Raw genomic sequence first — 19,713 nt, 5'->3', positions numbered from 1 at the left:
AACAAAACAAAATTAAAGAGGACATTAAACTATGTACCAAGATATTGTAAAATAGCGTGCGAGATTTATAGAGTTGCCATCGGGATTAACTAAAGAAAGAAAAGGAAAAAAGGCATCAATAGTAAGTAGAGAACTGGAAACAGAAGCTTTAGTTAGGGCAGTGTTAGTGGCCATTATAATCCAAACTGGGAAAGGTAATGAGGTTATAGCAATGTATTGAATGGATTCTTCAAGTTCACGTTTATTGCCTCACGTGCAGATGCAATGATGGTTGGTTTTGCGAGCAGTCCAATTAAATATCCCATACACAGTTAAAGAAGTAAGTCAGAGAGTTACAGAGATCAGATGGTACAGATCAAGGGGCAGCAAGCACATGGAGGATTCCCTGCAGAGAGATGGCAGGCAGTGTCAATGGGATCCAAATGTTCCATAACACAGATGAGGAACATCTGCTGCCGAACTATAGATATCATGGGCCAAGATGAAATCCTCGGAGTTGGAGGAGGAAGTGAGTGATGCGTTGCTTTGGAGTTTATAGTTTCAGGAACACAGGAATCACCCTGTGAATAGTGACTGCAGCTCAAAGTCCCAGGCCTGGTCATTCCTGCCTCCAAAATCACAGTCCTGTGGTGACTTTTTTTAAATATCGACATACGAGGGCATTGTACAGAGAGGAGTGTAGGTATGACAGACCTGGTCAGAGTGAAACCTTGCCAGCTGACTGCATTGTCATGGAAATAACCGTGACAAGAAGCCTCCTTTAATCTGTTAACCCTCTGCCCGCTGTCTACGTGTCAGTTTTGTGTTCCCCAAGCTGTTTGAATCTTTGAACTAGAGACCCAATGTCTTGTTCTCCTTTGTTTTTAATCACTATGTCTAGGCTTTTGGTTTGAATTTAATAATGCTTATAAACCTCCCAACCAGTCTAGAATATTTTGCCTTCATCTCTGAACACAAAAGAGTAATTCTCTTAAAAGTTGGATATGCTGTATTCACAGGGTCACTTCAGTGATCCCTTCTCTTCCTGTTCTATTTCTTACATCTTTTGTCATCTCTTATGTTCTTGGTTCTGTTAATGAATTAAGATTGCAGCCTGCAGGAAGAAGCTATTTCCCAGTCTGGTAGTTGTGATACTGATACTCGTGTACCTCCTCCTTGATGGTAGTGGGTCGAAGTTACTGTATGCTGGATGCACAGGGTCTTCTCTGATTCTTTGAGCTCTATTTAATGTTGTTAATAGAGACCCAAGTGATCTCAGCCTGATGCTTTGCATCTAATGTCTCTTCTGCAGTGAGAAATGCAGAACTCTGCACCAAGACAGAATCACCTTGGTTTTCTTCCTGCTGTGGCTTCCTGCCTGTTCCCATGTTTAAGTGGAGAAGTTGTTTCAATTCCTGTGATGTGATCCAAATGTTGACAGTTGATTGCCTTTACCACCTGACCTAGTATGGCAGGGATTGAAAATCCATTTTCCACTCTAAATGGGGGACAGGATGCATTCAGCAGGCCGAGTGGAGGCAAAGGAATGGAGACCCTGCACTCATCTCCACACAAAATGTTGACCGTTGCTTCTGCTCGTTGTCACTTGACCTGCTGAGTTCTTCCAGCGGTTTAACGCTCACTCCGGACTCCAGCCTCGGCAGCTGTTGTGTCTCCAGAGGACTCGGTCTTGGGCAGCGGGAAGATTTGTGCAAGGTCTGTGCGTAATTGTACCTTCTGTCCTTATCTAGATCTCCACAATGTGACAAGACTTCACCGAGCTCGCAAATTGGGATCCCAACACGTGGTGCTTTATTCCATTAAAAAAAAACTGTACAGAACTTTACCAACTGGTTGGAAACATGTTTAGTTTTCTTCTTGGGGAGTTTTTTTTAATTTACGCGTTTAGTGAAAAATCCAAAAAGGATTGTTAGCTTCTGTTCCTTGATGAACACTGTACAAATACTGTAAAAATAGTTGTAATATATAAATGGTCACCCTGGAATTTTTTTTAAAGACTCGAATGCTGCTTCAACCACAGACTCAGGTTTGATTACTACTCGTGTGTTATGTGTCATTTTTAGTGGTTAAACTATTGGGCGCAAACTGGTGCAAAAATAGGACCAGGAAACGGCGACTTGGAGTGCAGGAATAGTGCCACAGACTGTGAAATCATTGATTTGTTTTAATAAACAGCACTAAATTTTACTTGACAAATCCAAAGGTTTTTTTTTGTTTTCAAGAGCAAAAGCAGTCGAGAGTAGAAGCAGAATAGTTTTGACTTGTGCAAAGAATCTCAAAAACGGTGACTTATTTGTACTGGGATTCTGTCTGAAACTAGAAACATTTTTTTTCCAGATACAAATTCCAAATTCTGAGCATTTCTCAAGATTTTAATTCCAAACTAACTTAGTTTATTATCATTTATTTTTAAGTTCACAAGTTATAATTTGTATATTTAAACAAAGAAGGGCTCAGTGTAAATTTTTAGTTATTGTTCTAATTGATGGGACTGCCTTCCTTTTAAAATGTTCCCTGGGGCAAAAACTGTACGGATGTGTACATAGAGTGTATGGTTTATAAAGGAAATGTAATTTAATCTGGACCATCAAATTTCCTGCCCTGATTCCAAAAACTCCTGATGTGCATCGAGGCAGGACTTGGTCTGCACTTAATGCAGACAATTGCCTTTCTTGTACAGGAGGTGCTTCCAGCCCTATTCCTGACTATAAGTCACATTAAAAGTTTCTAGCTGCAAACAGAAAAGGCTCCTGCAAATAATATTTAAACTGAGAACTCAAAATTGTGATGCCAGCTATTTCAACTTTGCTCCTGTATCAGGAAAACAAGTTAAAACAGAAAAATGTATTCTGTGTGATTCTTACAGGAAAGTGCGTGTGGTTCAGAGCTGTACTGAAGTGTGTTTAATTGGGTTGGTCGGAGGCATTTTGGATGGAGAAACCACCATCTGCCCTTATTGTACTGTAGCATGTGAAATTTGTAGAATGTACAAAAATGAAGTAAAGCTGAAAGAAATGTATATAATGCAATGTGTTAATGCTTTTGCTTTCACAACGTCCAGTCAGTGTGCACGCCCTGTAACAAATGGAGCCACATCCCATATTCTTGTGTTTTGAGATGGGAGCTGGGAAGTTGATCTTTATCAGAAACACACTCCAGATTGATTCTATTTTCCATCTGTTCAGTTTCTTTTCACATTGCAGTAGACAAGCAATATGGGGCTTTGCAGTTTAGTAAACTTGCACACCCTCGCGTTGCAGGGTTGAGTGGGTGTGTGCCCCATTAATTACTGGAGCAACTTTTGCCCAGACTAGAAACTCTTTCTCACTAGATTGGGGATTAAAGGTACTTCTCCAGAGTTCAGTCAGTTGATTTCCACAGAGAATAGTGCAGCACAGGAACGAGGCCTTTCGGCCCACAATGTCTGTGCTGACCATGACACCATCCCATCTAGTGCCTGCATCTGTATCCCTCCGTTCCCAGCTCGTTCGTGTACCTAAGTACCTCTTAAACATTGCTGCCATCCCTGCTCCCAGCCCTCCTTGGCAGCACAATCTGAGCACCCATTGCTCTCCATATAGAAAAATCTGCCTCATTTGGGGCTAAAAAAAATTTTATGCGAAGATTTTATTTAGAAATTACTGACTTTTGGTTTTCTTGACTGTGCAATGCCAGTAACCAAGGTTTTAACTTCTCCCTTGTATTGACACGGGGAGTCAGTATTTCCACTAATTACTGTGAATTTTTCTCTGCCATTTGTGCTTTCTCTGCAGTTGCATCTTGTTCTGAACTTGGCCAATAAAAGCCTAACTTTAAATTTGCTCACCCTCTCCATCTCTGATCCCCAATGATCACTGGATCGTACACCTGTGTTTTTCCCCTTCTAAAGTCCACAATCAGCTCCTTGGCTTTGGTTACATTGAATGTGAGGTGGTTGTTAGTACACCATTCAGATTTCAATACTGACTCACCCCCTGTTATTACAACCCACAACCTTGGTATCGTCAGCAAATTTGTAGATGGTGTTACTGGAGTACCGAGCCATCTGTGTAAAGTGAGTAGAGTAGGGGGCTAAGAGCGTGACCCTGTGGTGTTCTGGAACTGATGGAGATTGTGGAGGACAATGTGCTAACTAATCCTCAATTCCTGATGGTCGTAGGTCAAAGGCAGAATGGAAAAAGTCCTCAATAATTCTTTGAGCCCGATTTAAGCAATACTCCTGGTGAACGTCATCAATAAGAGGAAAGAGAGACCCATGTCGGGGAAATTCTGCATTGATGTAAGTGCAGCTATTTGATTGAGCACCATTTTGCTGGGCGAGTAATTGGGCCCTCGCAGTATCTATCGCTTGACCAGCTTGAAACAGTACAGTACAGCACAGGAACAGCCCCTTTAGCCCACATGTCTGTACCAAACATGATGTCCAAATCAAACTCTGCTGTTGTATCTGATATCACTCCATCCCTTTCATATCCATGTGTCAATCTAGAAACATCTTAAATGCTACTGTGATCTCTGCTCCTGGCAGCCAGTTCCAAGTGTCTTCTGCTCTCTGTAAAACTATTTGCTCAACACATTTTCCTTAAGCTTTCTCCTACCCACCTTCAATACATATCCTCTTGTGTGTAATGCATTTGGCCAAGCAAAAAGATTCTGACCATCCACCTTATCAACACCTCATGATTTTATCCACCTCAATCAGGTTGCCCTTCAAGCTCCAACACTGCAGAAAAACAACCCAAATTTGTCCCATCTCTTCCTATTACACGTATACTCTAACCCAGGCAACATCATGGTAAACCTCTTCTGTGCCCTTTCCAAAGTCTGCATGTCTTTCCTGTGATGAAGCAACTGGATTACAAACGATATCTAAGTGCAGCCTAAGTTTTAGGAAGCTGTCACATGACTTCCTTACTTGGAACTCAGTGCTTTGGCCAATAAAAGTAAGTAAACCTGCACTCCCTTTTCCACTCTATCTCCTCACACAGGCATTTTCATTGATGTATGGAAGCTGCATCCCATATCCCTTTGCACATCAATACTTTGACCCCTGTAGGTTGGCACCACATTGAGGGCCAAAGGGTCTGTCCTGTGCTGTAATGACCACAATCACGGCAGCAGGATTAGTCAAAGGAAAATCAGTGTGTTGCAGCTGCCTCATCGCGGAGGAAGGAATCTGCAGCTCATCATCGGACTCGGAATTGACTGAGGCTGGTTTAATTGATACAGGGTTACACTGACTTACTTGTCGGTGTGAGGGAAGAGTCACAGATCTTCACCAAACTCCTGACAGTGAGGATTGATCTTCAATTCCCTTTGGTACTGTGTCCAACTGTTAAGTGGTGCCAACCAGGTTATGTTCTAATGTATGGGTATGGTCATCTTTGTTTCACTACTGCTACAAAGCAGTCAGCTGTAAACCACTCTGAACTGACCTGCTTCCGCTTCATTATCTCCTCCCCTTCTTTCTGGTCTATCTACCCACTGCAGTAGTAATCTGGCTTGTACCTCCACTTCTCTCCAATGCCATAATCATCAACTTCTCCCCTCCCATCATTCCTTTCTATTGGATAAAGGGTCCCGACATGAAACGTTGACTGTCCATTTCTCTCCATGGATGCTGCGTGATCTCCTGATTCCCTCCAGCAACTGAAGCTTTTCCATTTACCTTTCATGACCATTTGAGTATGGTTACTACCTACTTTGAAAGGACAGGAAGATTACTAGAGTCTGTAGCAGGGGATGGTGAGAGTAAGTTGTCAGTAAAATTTCAAAATCTGCTGTTTGTTTAGACCCCATTCAGAGAATGCAAAGAATAATCCCACGATGGATAAAGTATTGAAAAGCATAATAGATTCCTGCTTAGAGTGAACACTTTTTATTCCCCTCAGTGGATGTTTTGACCTTGCGGGTGTTTCGAATGTACTGTTCTTGTTGGTAATGTCAATTATGGAGAGCAGACCATGGAAATGTGATCTAGAAATCACCAATCCTCTCATCTGCAAATGTTGAACAGCCTTCAGGATGAGTTTTTATAAAGTAATTTCATTTCAAATTTTAGACTGAATTTTTCAATTAATTCTTTAGAATGTTTTATCTCTGAAGTGTGCTTTATCTCAAAACCAGTGATGGAGATGAGGGTTTGTGTAAAAGGTGCTAATGTTTAGTTTTATGCTGAAAGACTGCACAGAAATTAGACCTGTTCACTTGTATTTATTTATATTTTCTGAGAGGTACTCTACAAAATTAAATCAGGTTAAGTGTACTTGAACAATGCTATGATATTTATAACTGGGCTCATTTTAATGGGGAAATTCACAGGGCCAATTTCAATTTGTAGTAGTTTTGTAAAAGGCCTTGAGCGTAAATGAAAAGTGGCAACTATTTTTGAGGTACTTACACTTCTTAAACCAAACTATTTCGTGATCCAGATTAATCAAGTTGCAATGTTTTTTAAAAAAAACATCTTGTTCAACAAGTGATCTCTGGAGTTCAACAGATCCTACTCTCTGGGTTCTCATTTTCTTGAATTGAGAGGTTTTTGCCCCAAGTTTCAATTCAATTGATAAGGTTCCTTGCAGAACATGTAGTTGTTTTTTAAGTGAATGAAATGTATTTTAAAATTCAATGAACTACTGTTGAAACTCTGAATCAAGTGGTTGACCCCTTGTGTTGAGCAGCAATGGAAAGGGAAATAAAGTTCATATTTTAGCTCTACACCTCTTTTTTAAGGTCACTATTTCCCACTGATCCTGAAAGAATTTCCAAATAAGGCTTGGGGTTTGATTTTTAAAAGCAAAATACTGCCGGCAATTTGAAAAGGAGATGGAGTAAATGATGGGATTGATGCCTGATCAGCTTGAAACCTTGACCCTGTTTCTCTCTGACTGCCTGACCCGAGTGTTCCCCATAATCACTACTTGAGAAATAATTATTTAGACTCCTATAATTAAAACCAAATGTTTCCTCAGAGTTGTTTAGGGGGCTGTTTTGTATAATTCAACATCTCATTATTCAGCAAGTGTGAATACAGTGCTATGTTGGAATGTAATTTTTAAATTGAGACATACAGCACTGAAACAGGCTCTTTCAGCCCAATTAACATAGAACCCCTGTACGGTTTTTTTGAAAGGTGGGGGAGGAAACCCATGCATACAAGGGGAGAATGTACAAAGACCTTACATACAGTGCCAGATTCTAACCCAGGTTGCTGGCACCGATAGCCTTGCGCTATCCCTAAGTGGGACAAATGAGGATAATATCAAAATGTCATCCCGATAGCTGTTCCGGGATGTAGCTCTTAACAGCCAGAGTAACTTCAAGCAATTTAATGTTAACACAAGTTTAATACCAAATGCAAAAGCTGACAGTAACCCTGGTTTAAGGTTTTTTTTAAATTTGGGTCTCCACCAGTGACTAAGATGAATAAGCAGGCGTTAGAGGCAGGAAAATATTTGGACAGAAATTTCAGATAAACTCACACACGTTCTTTTGTTCCTAAGTGTAATAGGTTTTATTTGGACAGGCCATTAACAATAGTTAACATGTAGTGTTAGTATCGATAAAACAATCTATACAATATTTACACATAATTTAAAAGGTTTAGATTTTTAAACAATTACAATACAAACATTGCACTAAGAAAATAAATATACATTTTTTACCATGTTGTAGTGCAGATTATATTAAATAAAGTTCTTGGTAAGAACTTTTAGTTCTGCTCCAACCTTAGTGCCCAAATCAACACTCGTGGTCCTCTGTTGGAGGGATGAACAGTGTTCTCTTGGTGCCCAAATCAACACTTGTGGTCCTCTGTTGGAGGGATGAGCAGTGTTCTCTTGGTGCCCAAATCAACACTTGTGGTCCTCTGTTGGAGGGATGAGCAGTGTTCTCTTGGTGCCCAAAACAACACTCGTGGCCCTTTTTGGAGGGATGAGCAGTGCTCTCTTGTCTGCTTCTCTTCATTCTAACAAAGAACTTAGTACAACTGTTTACAATGGATCAGTCACATCCTTGGACTTTCAAATTAATATTAGATTATAGATCTGAGTATAGATAAACATTGATAGAAAGTTGGTTTTCCTCACCGAGGTGCAGCCTACATCGGCAGATCAGCAATCCCTTCTCCCACGTTTCCCTCAGACCAGCTGAGGTAGGTATCCTGACATGTCAAAACCACCCCCCCTCCCCCCAAAAGTCTATTTTTTTAAAAATTGTTGCACGTTGCTACTGGTAAAAAGCTGTGTTTTAAATACTTTTCGATAAACCTAGGTAGAGGAATGTTCCTAAGGTCCTGGATTAGGTAGCTTCCAACGACTGGTGTTCCACACAGTTGAGCAGCTTCGAGGCACGGATCCATTTTCCTGCGTGATTACTTCTTGTTGGCTATTCTTCTCTTTCTGGTGGCCAACATATCATAAAACGGGTCTTTACTGATGCTGGCTCTGGAAGCAAACAACTAGCAACATTAGACTGCAAACCCAAGGTGGGGGGGGGGGGGGGGGGAAGAATAGTTGAACCAAAAGTTGCTATTTCCCCCCCAAGCAAACACAGCCATTCAGAGGCTGACTATCTGTGGAAAAAAGAGAAGCTGGATGTTTTGTGTTGAAAACCCTCCTCTCACTTATTCTTGTGGTCTCATCCCACCACAGATTGTTCTACGTATCCCTCCCTCATTTTCTGTGACTGAAATGTACTGCATATACTCATGTAATAGTCAATTTGGGGAGGGGGGGGGGAGGAACCATTTAACCTGACCACGTGAGCATCTGCATCATTCAAGGTGTCGAGAGCTCGGTGCCAGGTGGTAAGTCTGACTTCAGGGCGTCGGAAGTCCCGGTGGGTGGGTGGCTAGGCCTTGGAGAGAGTCTGCAGGCCAAAAAAAGGTGGGGGGGGGGGGGGGTTTGACTTTTACACGGGATATATGAAAACACGCAATTTTTGAGCCAAAAATTGGTTTGGTGGGGGGGGGTTGGATTTGCATGAGTATATACAGCACCTTATTTTTCCCGGTTCTGACGACAGGTCCTGGACCTGAGATGAACCGAGTTGTGTTTTTATTTCCGAATACCAACATCTCAGTTGTCACCCACCCAACTGAGGTGCAGCTTGTAACAACAAGTCAGCTGGGGAAGTGCATCAAGGAACACCAAATGACATTTCACTCAAGTGTGAAGTTAAACCAGGCCAGCAGAGCAAATCCAGGGCCCCTGACAGTGTTGTGGAGCAGAGGAACCTAGGGTTACAGTTAATGTAGTTCCTTGAAAGTGCCAACACGAAAACTGTAAAGAAGCCCTTGCCTTCATCAGTAAGGCCATCAAGTACAAGTTGCAAAGTCGTTGGAGGACCACCTTTGGAGAATGATGAACCCTTCTATTGCCCAGTGAAAGGAAGGATATCGTTAAGCTGAAAACATTCACGAGGATGTTGCTGGGAACAGATTAGTTGAATTTCAAGGGGCCTTTTTACAGAAGTATGAGGTGCAGAGACAAGGCTAATAGTGACCATTTTTCCCCCAGAGTGAGGAATCTAAAACTAGAGAGAATAGATGCACAGCAAGAGGGGAAATATTTAAACTAGTACTGATGGGCACGTTTTTCCACACAGGATGTGGGTACAATTGTAACATTCAAATGACATTTAGACCATATGCAGTGGCTTTGGCCAGAATACAGGTAATTAGGATTAACATGGATCAGTTGGACTCTAACTGCTGTCAGCGAGGGACAGTGAGCGTTGCAACACGAATAGAGAACAAGAGAACGCCTGTTGATTGCCTGTGTGCAACTGAGAGAATGAGGGGAGGGTGGATGAAGCTGGCCAGGAATCCCAGTCAAGATCCAGCAAGGGATCGATCCCAAGGCCCCAGTGCATTTAAACCCTTGGCATCACAACAACCTCTGCAGCCTGGCTCCACACAGAAGTGACCAAGTTCTGCTGTTGGAACATTAGCAGCTCAGAGATGCCATTGCAAAGACGACAGTTTGAGGCACTAAAGGGTCAGCCTCTGCACAAAAGCCCCTGACATTTCCCAGGTAAGAAGTAAAATATCAGGATGACCTCATTTTTGGCTCAAATACAAATGGAACCTTGCTAACTCAGATGAACCATTAATATACATACACACCCTGCCCATGGGGAAGGATCAGCTGCTGTTGGGAGCAAATTACCCTTGTACCACAAGTGTGGGGCATCCACACCCATCTCATAATCTCCTTGTCTTAAATGTTGCTAGACATTCAATGGGGAAATAGAGTGAATGGTCTAGCAATACATGTAAAATTAAATCGATTTTGGTGTGTGTGTGTGTGTGGGGGGGGGGGGGGGGGGGAGCCTTGTGCTATCAATGGATTCCTGATCCCCCTGATCAACATAACTAATGCTCACCTGCTTTTGTACACCTCAGGAGCCTGGGACCCTGAAGGCCAGATAGAAGGTGGCTGAGTTGTTGACTCAGATCATGGTTTCAAAGGCCCAGCACCACTGCCTCATAGGTGAGGCAGCTGGGGGGTTGTATGACTGGAGCATTAGTCCGATGGAAGGAATGAGCTGCCCAGTTTGTCCTGCTGCTGACGGTTTCCTCATTTTCTACATCTCAACCTATTCCATCTATGTGAGGGGCTGCCTCGGGAACATAAAGGACCCCCATCACTCTGCTCGATAACGATTATTTCTTTTTTTTTTAAAACTGTATTTGCCTGCAGTAAGAATTTTGGTGCATATGCACATTGTACAATGTATATGACAATAAATAACTATCATTCTGTGTCCTAAAACTGTTCCAGCCCAAAATAGTGACCATTCTTTTTCTCCCACTGATGGTGGACAAACTTGGCAAGTTGAGCCGCAGTGTTGGCTGCTCCAAATTCCAGCATCTGCCACCATCATGATTGTGTTGTGATGTACCAAATGACAGATTTCCATCTCCTTACCCCACCAGGCATAGCACCCAGGTCCAATTACGTACTTGATTGATTTTATCCATTCTTCTTTCTCTTCTGGTGTTGGTGCCGATATCCGATACACCACGTGGTTGCCTTCTACCACACGGCCGTCAGCTTCTGTCTTGCAGGCTTTGATTACCTGGCCTTTGTGACTGGGATTGAAAAGCTCAAAGCAGTTCTAGAGTAGGGAGGGGGAAAAAAGGCAGGGTTTGAGCAACAGGTCATCAATAAGCCAACAGCATCTCAGTGTAAGGATCCGATGGGCAGAGTGAAGGACCAGAACTTCCCCAGGAGCCGTAATGACTGGAGGACAATTCACCAAGCAGGAATTATCTAGGCTCACGACAGAAGCTTAAATCAATGGTTCAGTGGCCAAGATGGACAGATATCCAAACACATTGGCTGGTAAATTTAAAAACTAGAAGACACTAAATGAAGGAATAATGTGGGAACATTCTCGACAGAGGCCTACACACCCCAGAGGCCCACAGCACATTTGTTTTCTTTTCATCTCACACAATAAATATTTTGTGTAGTCAGTAGGAGAGAAGAAACCAACTAGACTCCTTCACAGGGAAGGAGGCCTATGGCCAAAAAAGGTTGAGAATGGATGCTTTACAAAATTTTATGAAATATTCCAAAAATGTTCCCAAGTCATCGCAACTCAATAGAAAGGAGTAAAAAAAAAACACATTACTCACAGGTTTTCGTGGGTCTTCAACTTCCCGGATGCTGAGATTCTCCAAAGGAATTATTCCTCGAGGTTCTTTGTCCTGTGGTTAAAAAAAAAAATTATTTGGCAACTTAATGCATTTTCTCTCGCCCACCCGCACCTCAGACCCAGTGCTGGGACTGGACTGGCTCCAGAGTGCCGCAGCTTCACTCTACACCTCCACCACTGCCATTCCCCACCAGCGTGGACCATGTCGTTTGATATTCCTCTGCCCTGCAAGACTGAACATGACTTACAACTTGTTACTGGATGGTGAATGAGTGCACATTCTCCACTGGTAGTGCGCAGTCAGAATGATCACATTATGCATTTCAACAGCCTTTGCCAAATGAACCAAAGTGGTTTCCTCATAAAGATATTTAAAATTAATTCTCTTGAAACTCAGAGCAGAACTTAGTACACTTACTGTTGTGTATTCAAAGTAATAGAGACAGTTATCTGTGAGAATAAACCATCGCCGTTTCCATGTTTTCACTCTTCCTCCTACAGTGGGCAAGGTTTGACAAGAAACAAAACAATCAGCATCTAAGATTTGAAACTCATTTGGCCTTTTATTCACCATGTTAAAGACGACTAATACAATCCATCCACACGTTCTGCTGCAATTCTTGCCCAAAGTCCTCAAGACATCTTCTGGCGTTCTGTGAATTAAGCCTTCACACTTGCCAGCGACCCAGGAAGTGAACGCCAATCGGCCTTTAAAGTGGCAAGTGTGAAAGAAAAATCTGCTCAATGCCGGCATCAGATGATGTCATCTCACACCAGGGATTGCCAACTCGACCCCTAGTACAATCCTTGGCATCAGCAGACGCTGGTGTTGAGATCAACGGGCAATTGCATTGTAGGCACTTCCTATTAAAGGTAGAACAGACCCAATGCCGGGGATAAACCCTTGCAAGTGCGAAAGTGTTCAGTGACCCAGTTAGGAGTGGTCTAGTGTGAAAGGCCAAACCCCCATTCCTGAACGGCCGATTTACTGGGATCCATTTGTGAAAGGGACTTTAATCTCCCCTTAATTCTCTCACACAAAGCAGAGGTGTGCAAACACTAAAATCTTAGTTGGAATGGAACTTAGATTTCCTTTCCCCTGGGTCATTTAGCCCTGTGAATGGGTAGTTAGAACATTTGAAACTAATTCAATCTCCAAGTTACTTTAGCATGTCCAATTAGTAATAGAGCTTCAATCAATGCAGTTTTGAATTTCATTTCCTATACCTAGATCTGTAGTCATTTTCTATGTGATTTGATCAACTGTGGATATTAAAGAAACAAAGTCAGTAGGCCATAGTTCAGAGGGAAACACAGTCCTGTCCAGATAGTGCTCTTTCACCTTGTCTTCTACATCATTCTTCCCACAAATTCTTTGCTCAGAGTCTCGACATTTCTAACTCTGAATGTGTCGCAGAGGAGCTGCAGATAAACAATTCCTGAACTGCAGTGCCAGATTTAGGTGTCAGCTAAACAAGCTACAGTTTAGGACCTCACAAAGTACGAGTGTCCATTGGGAAACTTTTTTTAAACAAAGGGCCTCACCAAGTCTAAATCCAGCTCTGATTGGACAACCAGCAGTAAGATACTTTGCATATATGATGCACAGGTACCTGCATTGATCACCTGGCAAACAAGCCGCTCCCCTGCTCTTTCCCATAGCCTTTGTCTTTAATTCACTCTGGAAAGTTGATAATGAGGGTGACACAATGGTACGCAGGGTAGGGCTTCCACCTCACAGAGCCAAGACCCTGGTTCAGCCCCAACCTCTTGTGCCTCTCTGTGACCATGTTTCTTTCCACATCCCAAAGGCATGCTGGTTGCTGGGTTATTTGACTGCTCTAGGTGAGAGGTATAATCTGAGGATCGGATGGGCAAAAAATGGGATTAGTGTACGATTAACGCACATGTGTGAGAAGGCAAGTGTGGACTTGATGGGCTGAAGGGCCTGCTTCCAATCTGCATCTCTCGAATACTCTCTGAATCTGGCACCAGGCAGTGCATTTGCTTAATAGTGTGAAAATATTCTGCACCTGACTTGTTTGGTAATTATTTTAATCTGGTACCTTCTGCAAACTGACTTTCCCAAAGTGCAACAGTATTGATAACAAACATCTCACTTTGAACATCATTTCCCTGCACAAGAGGGAGGGAGACATCCTAGTTCCAAGACTCACTACTACACACCTGAAGCATCTGGTCAAAGTGTTACAAAGTCCACTGCAAGAACTGACCTTACAACTGCCTATCCAGCCATTGAAGGATTTAGCAAAACATATTTATCATTAAAGATAAATATCAAAATTCTGATCCTGATCCACAGATGTTATACAATATTTATCAAAGGATTTTGTGGCAGCCCCCACGTTGTTCAAGTAACAAGTTCTCAGCAAGACTTCAATCTAATGGGCAGATTGCTCACTGTTGAAAGTAAAAACTGAGGAAGCTGTTTGCAATCTATTCCTAAATGGGAAGCTACATAAAGTCAAGGATGGTTCTGTTCTCAATAAGTCTACCCTGTCCAGAACAACAAGCAAATTAAGTACATTATTCAGTCGACCTATTTGTCATTGGACAAGGTGAAACAAAACTATTGACACCTCGTCTCTAGCAAGATCTGTCAGCAAGGATTCTGTGATGATGGTTAATTAAGCAGGGCCTGAATTAACTTTAGTGGAATGAAAAACAGCTGGTTAAAATGTTAAGATTCATTGTACTGGCTGCTTTAGTTCTGAACATTACCAGTTGTGGCTACTAGTTAACTGCATTTCAACATCCAAGCTGAAAGAACTGTTAAAGAGCATATCATTGTGTGAAGTGCCTACTGCATGCAGTAGAGGGATTTCAGCAGACTGGTGCAGGGCACCAGTATCAGGGAGAACACCCCTCCCCAACCCCCCATTGAGAAGGAGAAGCATAGGAGACGACCCTGCAGGAGTGATGGTGGCAAATCCACGGACACTAGGTGAATGAGGGCTCTCTGACAGCAAGGTGCATTGGGCAATGCTCATGGAGAATATTTGTCTGCCCTCTGACAGACTAAAGGCAATTCCATGTAATATATTTCTGTTACATGACAAGGAATATTACCTGATGACGGATCAGGGGCTCTGGAGCTGAAGGTCACACACAGGTGGTGGGCTGCTCGTGACTGGAGGTCAAAGGACCCCCTCCAGGTTGCTGAAGACAAGACTCTTGAGAACCAGGTATCAGAAGCGGGATTCAAGGAGGGCTCCTGAAGTGATCTGGGCCTCCGTTTTGGAGGTGGACTCAGGCTGCTAATAGATTGAACTGAATTGAAGGCTTATGAGGCTGCAGGAGTGATGGTGGCAAATCCACGGACACTAGGTGAATGAGGGCTCTCTGACAGCAAGGTGCATTGGGCAATGCTCATGGAGAATATTTGTCTGCCCTCTGACAGACTAAAGGCAATTCCATGTAATATATTTCTGTTACATGACAAGGAATATTACCTGATCTGAATAAATAATTTTTTTAATTAAAAAAAAAAGCAGGGTTTCTCACCCTGAATGTAATGTTCTCCTGACTTGCTGGGGCTAAATGTGATGCCCTCGTTGTCTGGTTAACATATTTAGCCGCAGTTCTGGAATATGGTCAAAATGGGTTAGAAAAGCACAAAGGAATTTCACTAATTTTGTTGGGTGATGGCCAAGAGGAAAATGTTTCAAAGTCTCAATAGAAGACTGTGCCTCTCTCTAATGAACTCACCACCAGGCCTTGTGAAACAGTAGGAATGCAGTAGAAAGTGGGACAAAGTGAACACGAAACTATAACCAGAAAAGTTCAAGGGCAATTGCAGGAGGCACCTCACAACATTTTCAAAACAAAAGGAGGGGGGGGAGAAGCAAAAAAGTGATACGACAGACTTGAGGATGTGAAAGATCTTCCGGTCGGTACATACCTCCTAATGCAGAATAAGTGGAGACAGCCAGTCAGAGAACAGAAAGGTGACAGTCACAGGCCATGAGGAAAAAGTGACAGTCACAGGCCATGAGGAAAAAGTGACAGTCATAGGCCATGAGGAAAAGGTGACAGTCACAGGCCATCAACTACCGCACCCTGGCTGCCTGTCCTGTAGTTTCGGGTGGGAGAACCCATCAACTAACGCTCCAGCAATATTGTGTCTGTAAATTACTTTGTTGGATTCTGAAGCACATTGGTATCCACCTTTACACAACTCACAGGCCAGTTAAACAGTCTAATAGTGAACCACATAATTAACACGAGGGTGAGATCTGCGCATGTAGCTTGGCGTAAAGCAGACAAACTGTTCACCACTTTCTTCTCTGGTCCCCCACCTCCTCCACTGTAGGGGCCCGACTGACAATGACCACCACCTCAGACACGGGGAGAAGCTGATGCCATTTGCTCATTACAGGGTCCGTCACCTTTACATACTGAGGAAGAGTTTAGGATTTGGGGTAAAACTTCAGGACCATTTTCAACCCTCCAATTCAAGGTAAATCAATTGCAAATGCAAACTTTGAAAACCACTGCTGAAATGTTTTTTGATTTCAAATATTGTGAAATGGCGTCTGATTTAGAAAGCCTTTAAATTCATATTTGAGCTTTGACCAAGTCTAAACAGGTGTCTTAAAAGTTGTGTAGAAGCAAAATTTAATCCTGGGAAGGTTCCCTGGCAAAGTCAGTGAACCCTTTTGTCAATGAATGGGTGATGATGAGGCAAGTTCTCGAATGCTGCTTGCCTCAGTTCAGGATAGAAACTTCTAGAATTCACAGCAAGGAGTTGTGACATTTGATGGCACCAAGATTAGGGCCGTAGAGAACAGGGACAAAGGTTATCCAAGACAGCCACTCTCAATGGGGGCCCTGTGCACATGTGCCCCCAACCACCCCCCACCCCAACCCCGGAGGCCAAAGCACATTTAAGTAAACAAATGTTTTCTTTTCACCTCATGTAACAAATATATTTTTTAATGTAGTTGGTAGGAGAGAAGTACGGAAGAAACCAAAACTTGACAGCTTCACAGGGAAGGGGCTCAAATCTGAAATAAAGGTTGAGAATGGCTGGTCTAAGATCACAACAGGATCTCCATCAATTGGGAAAGTGGACCTGGAATGGCAGAATGGAATTAAGTTGGGCAAGTGCAATGTGCTAGGTAAACCAGGCGTAGAGTGAAGTGGCAAGGCCCTGGAGGGTGCTGTACAACACGAAGACTTCGGGGGAAAAGTAGACAGTTCCCTGAAAGTTCAAGTGTGGACCTTCAGTACTGTGGATGGGATATTGTCAGCCTTACAGCATTCGCTGTATCCTTGCTCAGAGCCAATTCCTGAAAAGAACAGGGACAGGACAAGCTTCTGGGGAGTGGGGAATCTCAAAATGGAAGCCAAGACAGCAGAATAGTGACTGACTGTAAGTTCACTTCAGCTGATCAGTTGCCATAGCTTATCTGATCAAGTTCTATTTTACCCCTTTATGCAAGAACAGATACTATAGAGGCTTAGGATAAAACACAAACTTCTGCAGACACGCAGTTGGTGTAAAAACACAACGCTGAAGAAACTCAGCAGCTCAAACAGTGTCCTTTCTATAGCAACTAGTGTTTCAGGATTAAGCCCTTCATCAAGGTATGAGCAAAATGTAGGATGGTGCCGAGATTCAGGGGCATGCCAACATTTTTCTCATACCTTGATGAAAGGCTCAAGCCTGAAACACTGGTTACATATCTTATATCTTTGCTGTACAGATACTCCCCAACTTATGAATTGTGTTCCAGCAAACCCATCACAAGCAACAAAAAAAAAAAGTTTAAGAACTGCATCTACCTTTTTTTTATAATTACCTTTATTCCACACTGGATAAACCATTCACATACACAGCTGGAAGCTCGCTGGGCATGAAGAATGGTTGAAACATTGAACTAAAATTAATTGCTGGATGGTGAGGACGCTAAAGCAATATGGTCATCAATTTCACTCATTCACGTGATAGCTACAGAGACTACAAGATTAGTTGAGCCAGCATCTTGAGGGAGTATGCTGTACGATACTCTGGTGTAATGCTGCCATTGCCCAGCATCACGAGAGAGTAGCGCACAGCATATCACAAGCACAGGAACAGACCAGAATTCAAAAATGCAAGTTTGGATTCAAACCATTGTAACTTTGAAAAATCACAAGTCCAACCATCATAAGTAGGGGAGCATTGTTTGACCCTCTGAGTTTCTCCAGCATTGTGTTTTTACTAGAGGAGGTTAGCCCAGTAGCAGAGCTTTAATAACCAATTGGACAAGAAATCATCAGATGAAGGTAAATTCCAGAGCGCACCAGCTCACAATAGCCTGGCCACAGACATCACTGGGAAGCACGAGTCAGAGAACCTAAAACATTACTGGCATCCATGTCAATGAGAAAGACTTGCACTCTGCACGTTGTTTTGCGATCCACTGAAATACTTTTGGAATTTTAGGTATTAGAATAATGTGGGCGACATTGAACAACGCCCAAACAGGTTTTGTAATGTTTCTTGAGGGCTAAAAGGTGGCCACGGTGAAGTCAAATTCCACTGATCTTTAAAAACTGCCATCCAAACGTGCAGATTTGTGTGAATTGTGACCCTGGCAGTGGGGATCTCCCTCAGTACTGCACTGGAACAATCGGTCTGTATCACGCGTATGTCGCAGTAGCAAGAGTGGAACGCACTACACCAGCTCCAAACACAGTAGCGTGACCAGCTTGGGTGCCACCTTCTAAATGCCCCATTGTAAATGAATACAATTAACCAAACTAACCTAACTTGAGCAGCCAGCCTTCTCGGTCAGGATTAAAAAACGTGTGGGTCAAATCGTTCCCATCATCTTCAGGGATTTTGAAAGGCTCGTTCTTAATGCTATCGTATAAGTTCTGCAGAGGATGGGAAAAGGAGATGAGCACAAAACAATGGATAAAACATTATTTGCATAAAAGCACAGCAATAGCCTCCAAAGCCCCTCCGGTCCACACGGATTCCAGGGGGGCCCTTGGCACTGTGGCATTCCAACCCCTCCCTCTCACGTTTAGACAGCTTCCTCCATTTCTGATCATAGGAGACATTTTCATGCTCCCTACACACAAGGAAGGAACAACCCCCAAATTCATCATGGCAATATTTCGGAGCCTGTGGACCGCGGACCAGCGCTGACCCCCTGAGGTCGCTACAGGTGGTCGGCAGCAATGCTGCAGTGACAAATATTACTGATGCAGTAGACAAGTAACATTTAAAACAAGGGTTGGGAATTTGTCAAGAAACAAAATTTCCAGAAACAAAATTCCTGTCAAAACAAAAGTCCCATCAGTGGCGTGGGAAGGGCTCCAGTTCGCCAGCCCTTCCACCTCACTCCCGCACTGGAATACCTAAAGTGGTCTATGGATGAGGAAAGGTAGGGAAGCAGTGCTGCACCACTACATGTCCATCCATTGTAATGAGTGAAAAAGTGTGTAGACACTGTGATTATAGTAAAACCACATCGAAATGCTGAAGGAACTCAGCTGGTCTCGCAATGTCCATGGGAGGCAAAAATATATTACTGACGTTTCAGACCTGAGCCCATCAAGGTACAAGCAAAGATTCCTTAATCTTCAAGGAATAAGCTTCCTTAAAGAAGAGCTCCTTAAAGAAACATCAGCAATATATATCTTTGTCCCCTATGGACACTGAAAGATTGGCTGAGTTCCTCTAGCATTTTGGTATGTTTTTATAATCCATTGTTGTAACCTCCATCCTCATCTCTTGCCCATGAGTGGTGCCAGAGAATTGGAGAACCACCAGTAGTTCAAACTAATTGGCCTTTAATCATGAAAAAGGACAAATTATTGAAATCAACTCCAAAGGAGAATACAAACCTTCTATTTAGCAAATTCTTGGGAATTATTGGTTTTTCATTGTATATAATTATCTTTTTCAACCATCTTTGTTGGATGCAGGTTTCAAGGAATGGCACAGCATAGATATTCAAAGTTTTAATGATCTCTTTATTCGAGATCATTTTGCCTCTTTCAAACAAATATCAGCTAAATTTAATCTTTCCA

General features: G+C 42.7%; 2 protein-coding genes across 7 annotated transcripts in view; one reads left to right on the top strand and one right to left on the bottom strand.

The window, feature by feature from the left end:
* The window catches only part of usp42 (ubiquitin specific peptidase 42), a 65,168-nt gene extending 58,894 nt beyond the window's left edge, over positions 1–6,274 (top strand). For all 3 annotated transcript variants that reach the window (XM_069906020.1, XM_069906023.1, XM_069906022.1), the window contains exon 20: positions 1,731–6,274. The gene's annotated coding sequence lies outside the window, so the exon portion shown is untranslated. The remainder of the gene's footprint in view (positions 1–1,730) is intronic.
* Positions 6,275–7,490: 1,216 nt separating this feature from the next.
* LOC138747086 (cytohesin-3) overlaps positions 7,491–19,713 on the bottom strand; it is an 88,795-nt gene continuing 76,572 nt past the window's right edge. For all 4 annotated transcript variants that reach the window (XM_069906027.1, XM_069906026.1, XM_069906028.1 and 1 more), the window contains 5 exons: positions 18,438–18,549; positions 12,083–12,159; positions 11,645–11,716; positions 10,967–11,121; positions 7,491–8,444 (listed from right to left, as the gene is read on the bottom strand). In XM_069906027.1, the coding sequence (XP_069762128.1) occupies positions 8,372–8,444; positions 10,967–11,121; positions 11,645–11,716; positions 12,083–12,159; positions 18,438–18,549 (489 nt within the window). In that variant the 3' untranslated portion in view covers positions 7,491–8,371. The remainder of the gene's footprint in view (positions 8,445–10,966; positions 11,122–11,644; positions 11,717–12,082; positions 12,160–18,437; positions 18,550–19,713) is intronic.

This window comes from Narcine bancroftii, chromosome 12 (assembly GCF_036971445.1).
Source record: "Narcine bancroftii isolate sNarBan1 chromosome 12, sNarBan1.hap1, whole genome shotgun sequence".
NCBI classification, from domain to species: domain Eukaryota; kingdom Metazoa; phylum Chordata; class Chondrichthyes; order Torpediniformes; family Narcinidae; genus Narcine; species Narcine bancroftii.
This window is presented reverse-complemented; position numbering and strand designations above follow the sequence as displayed.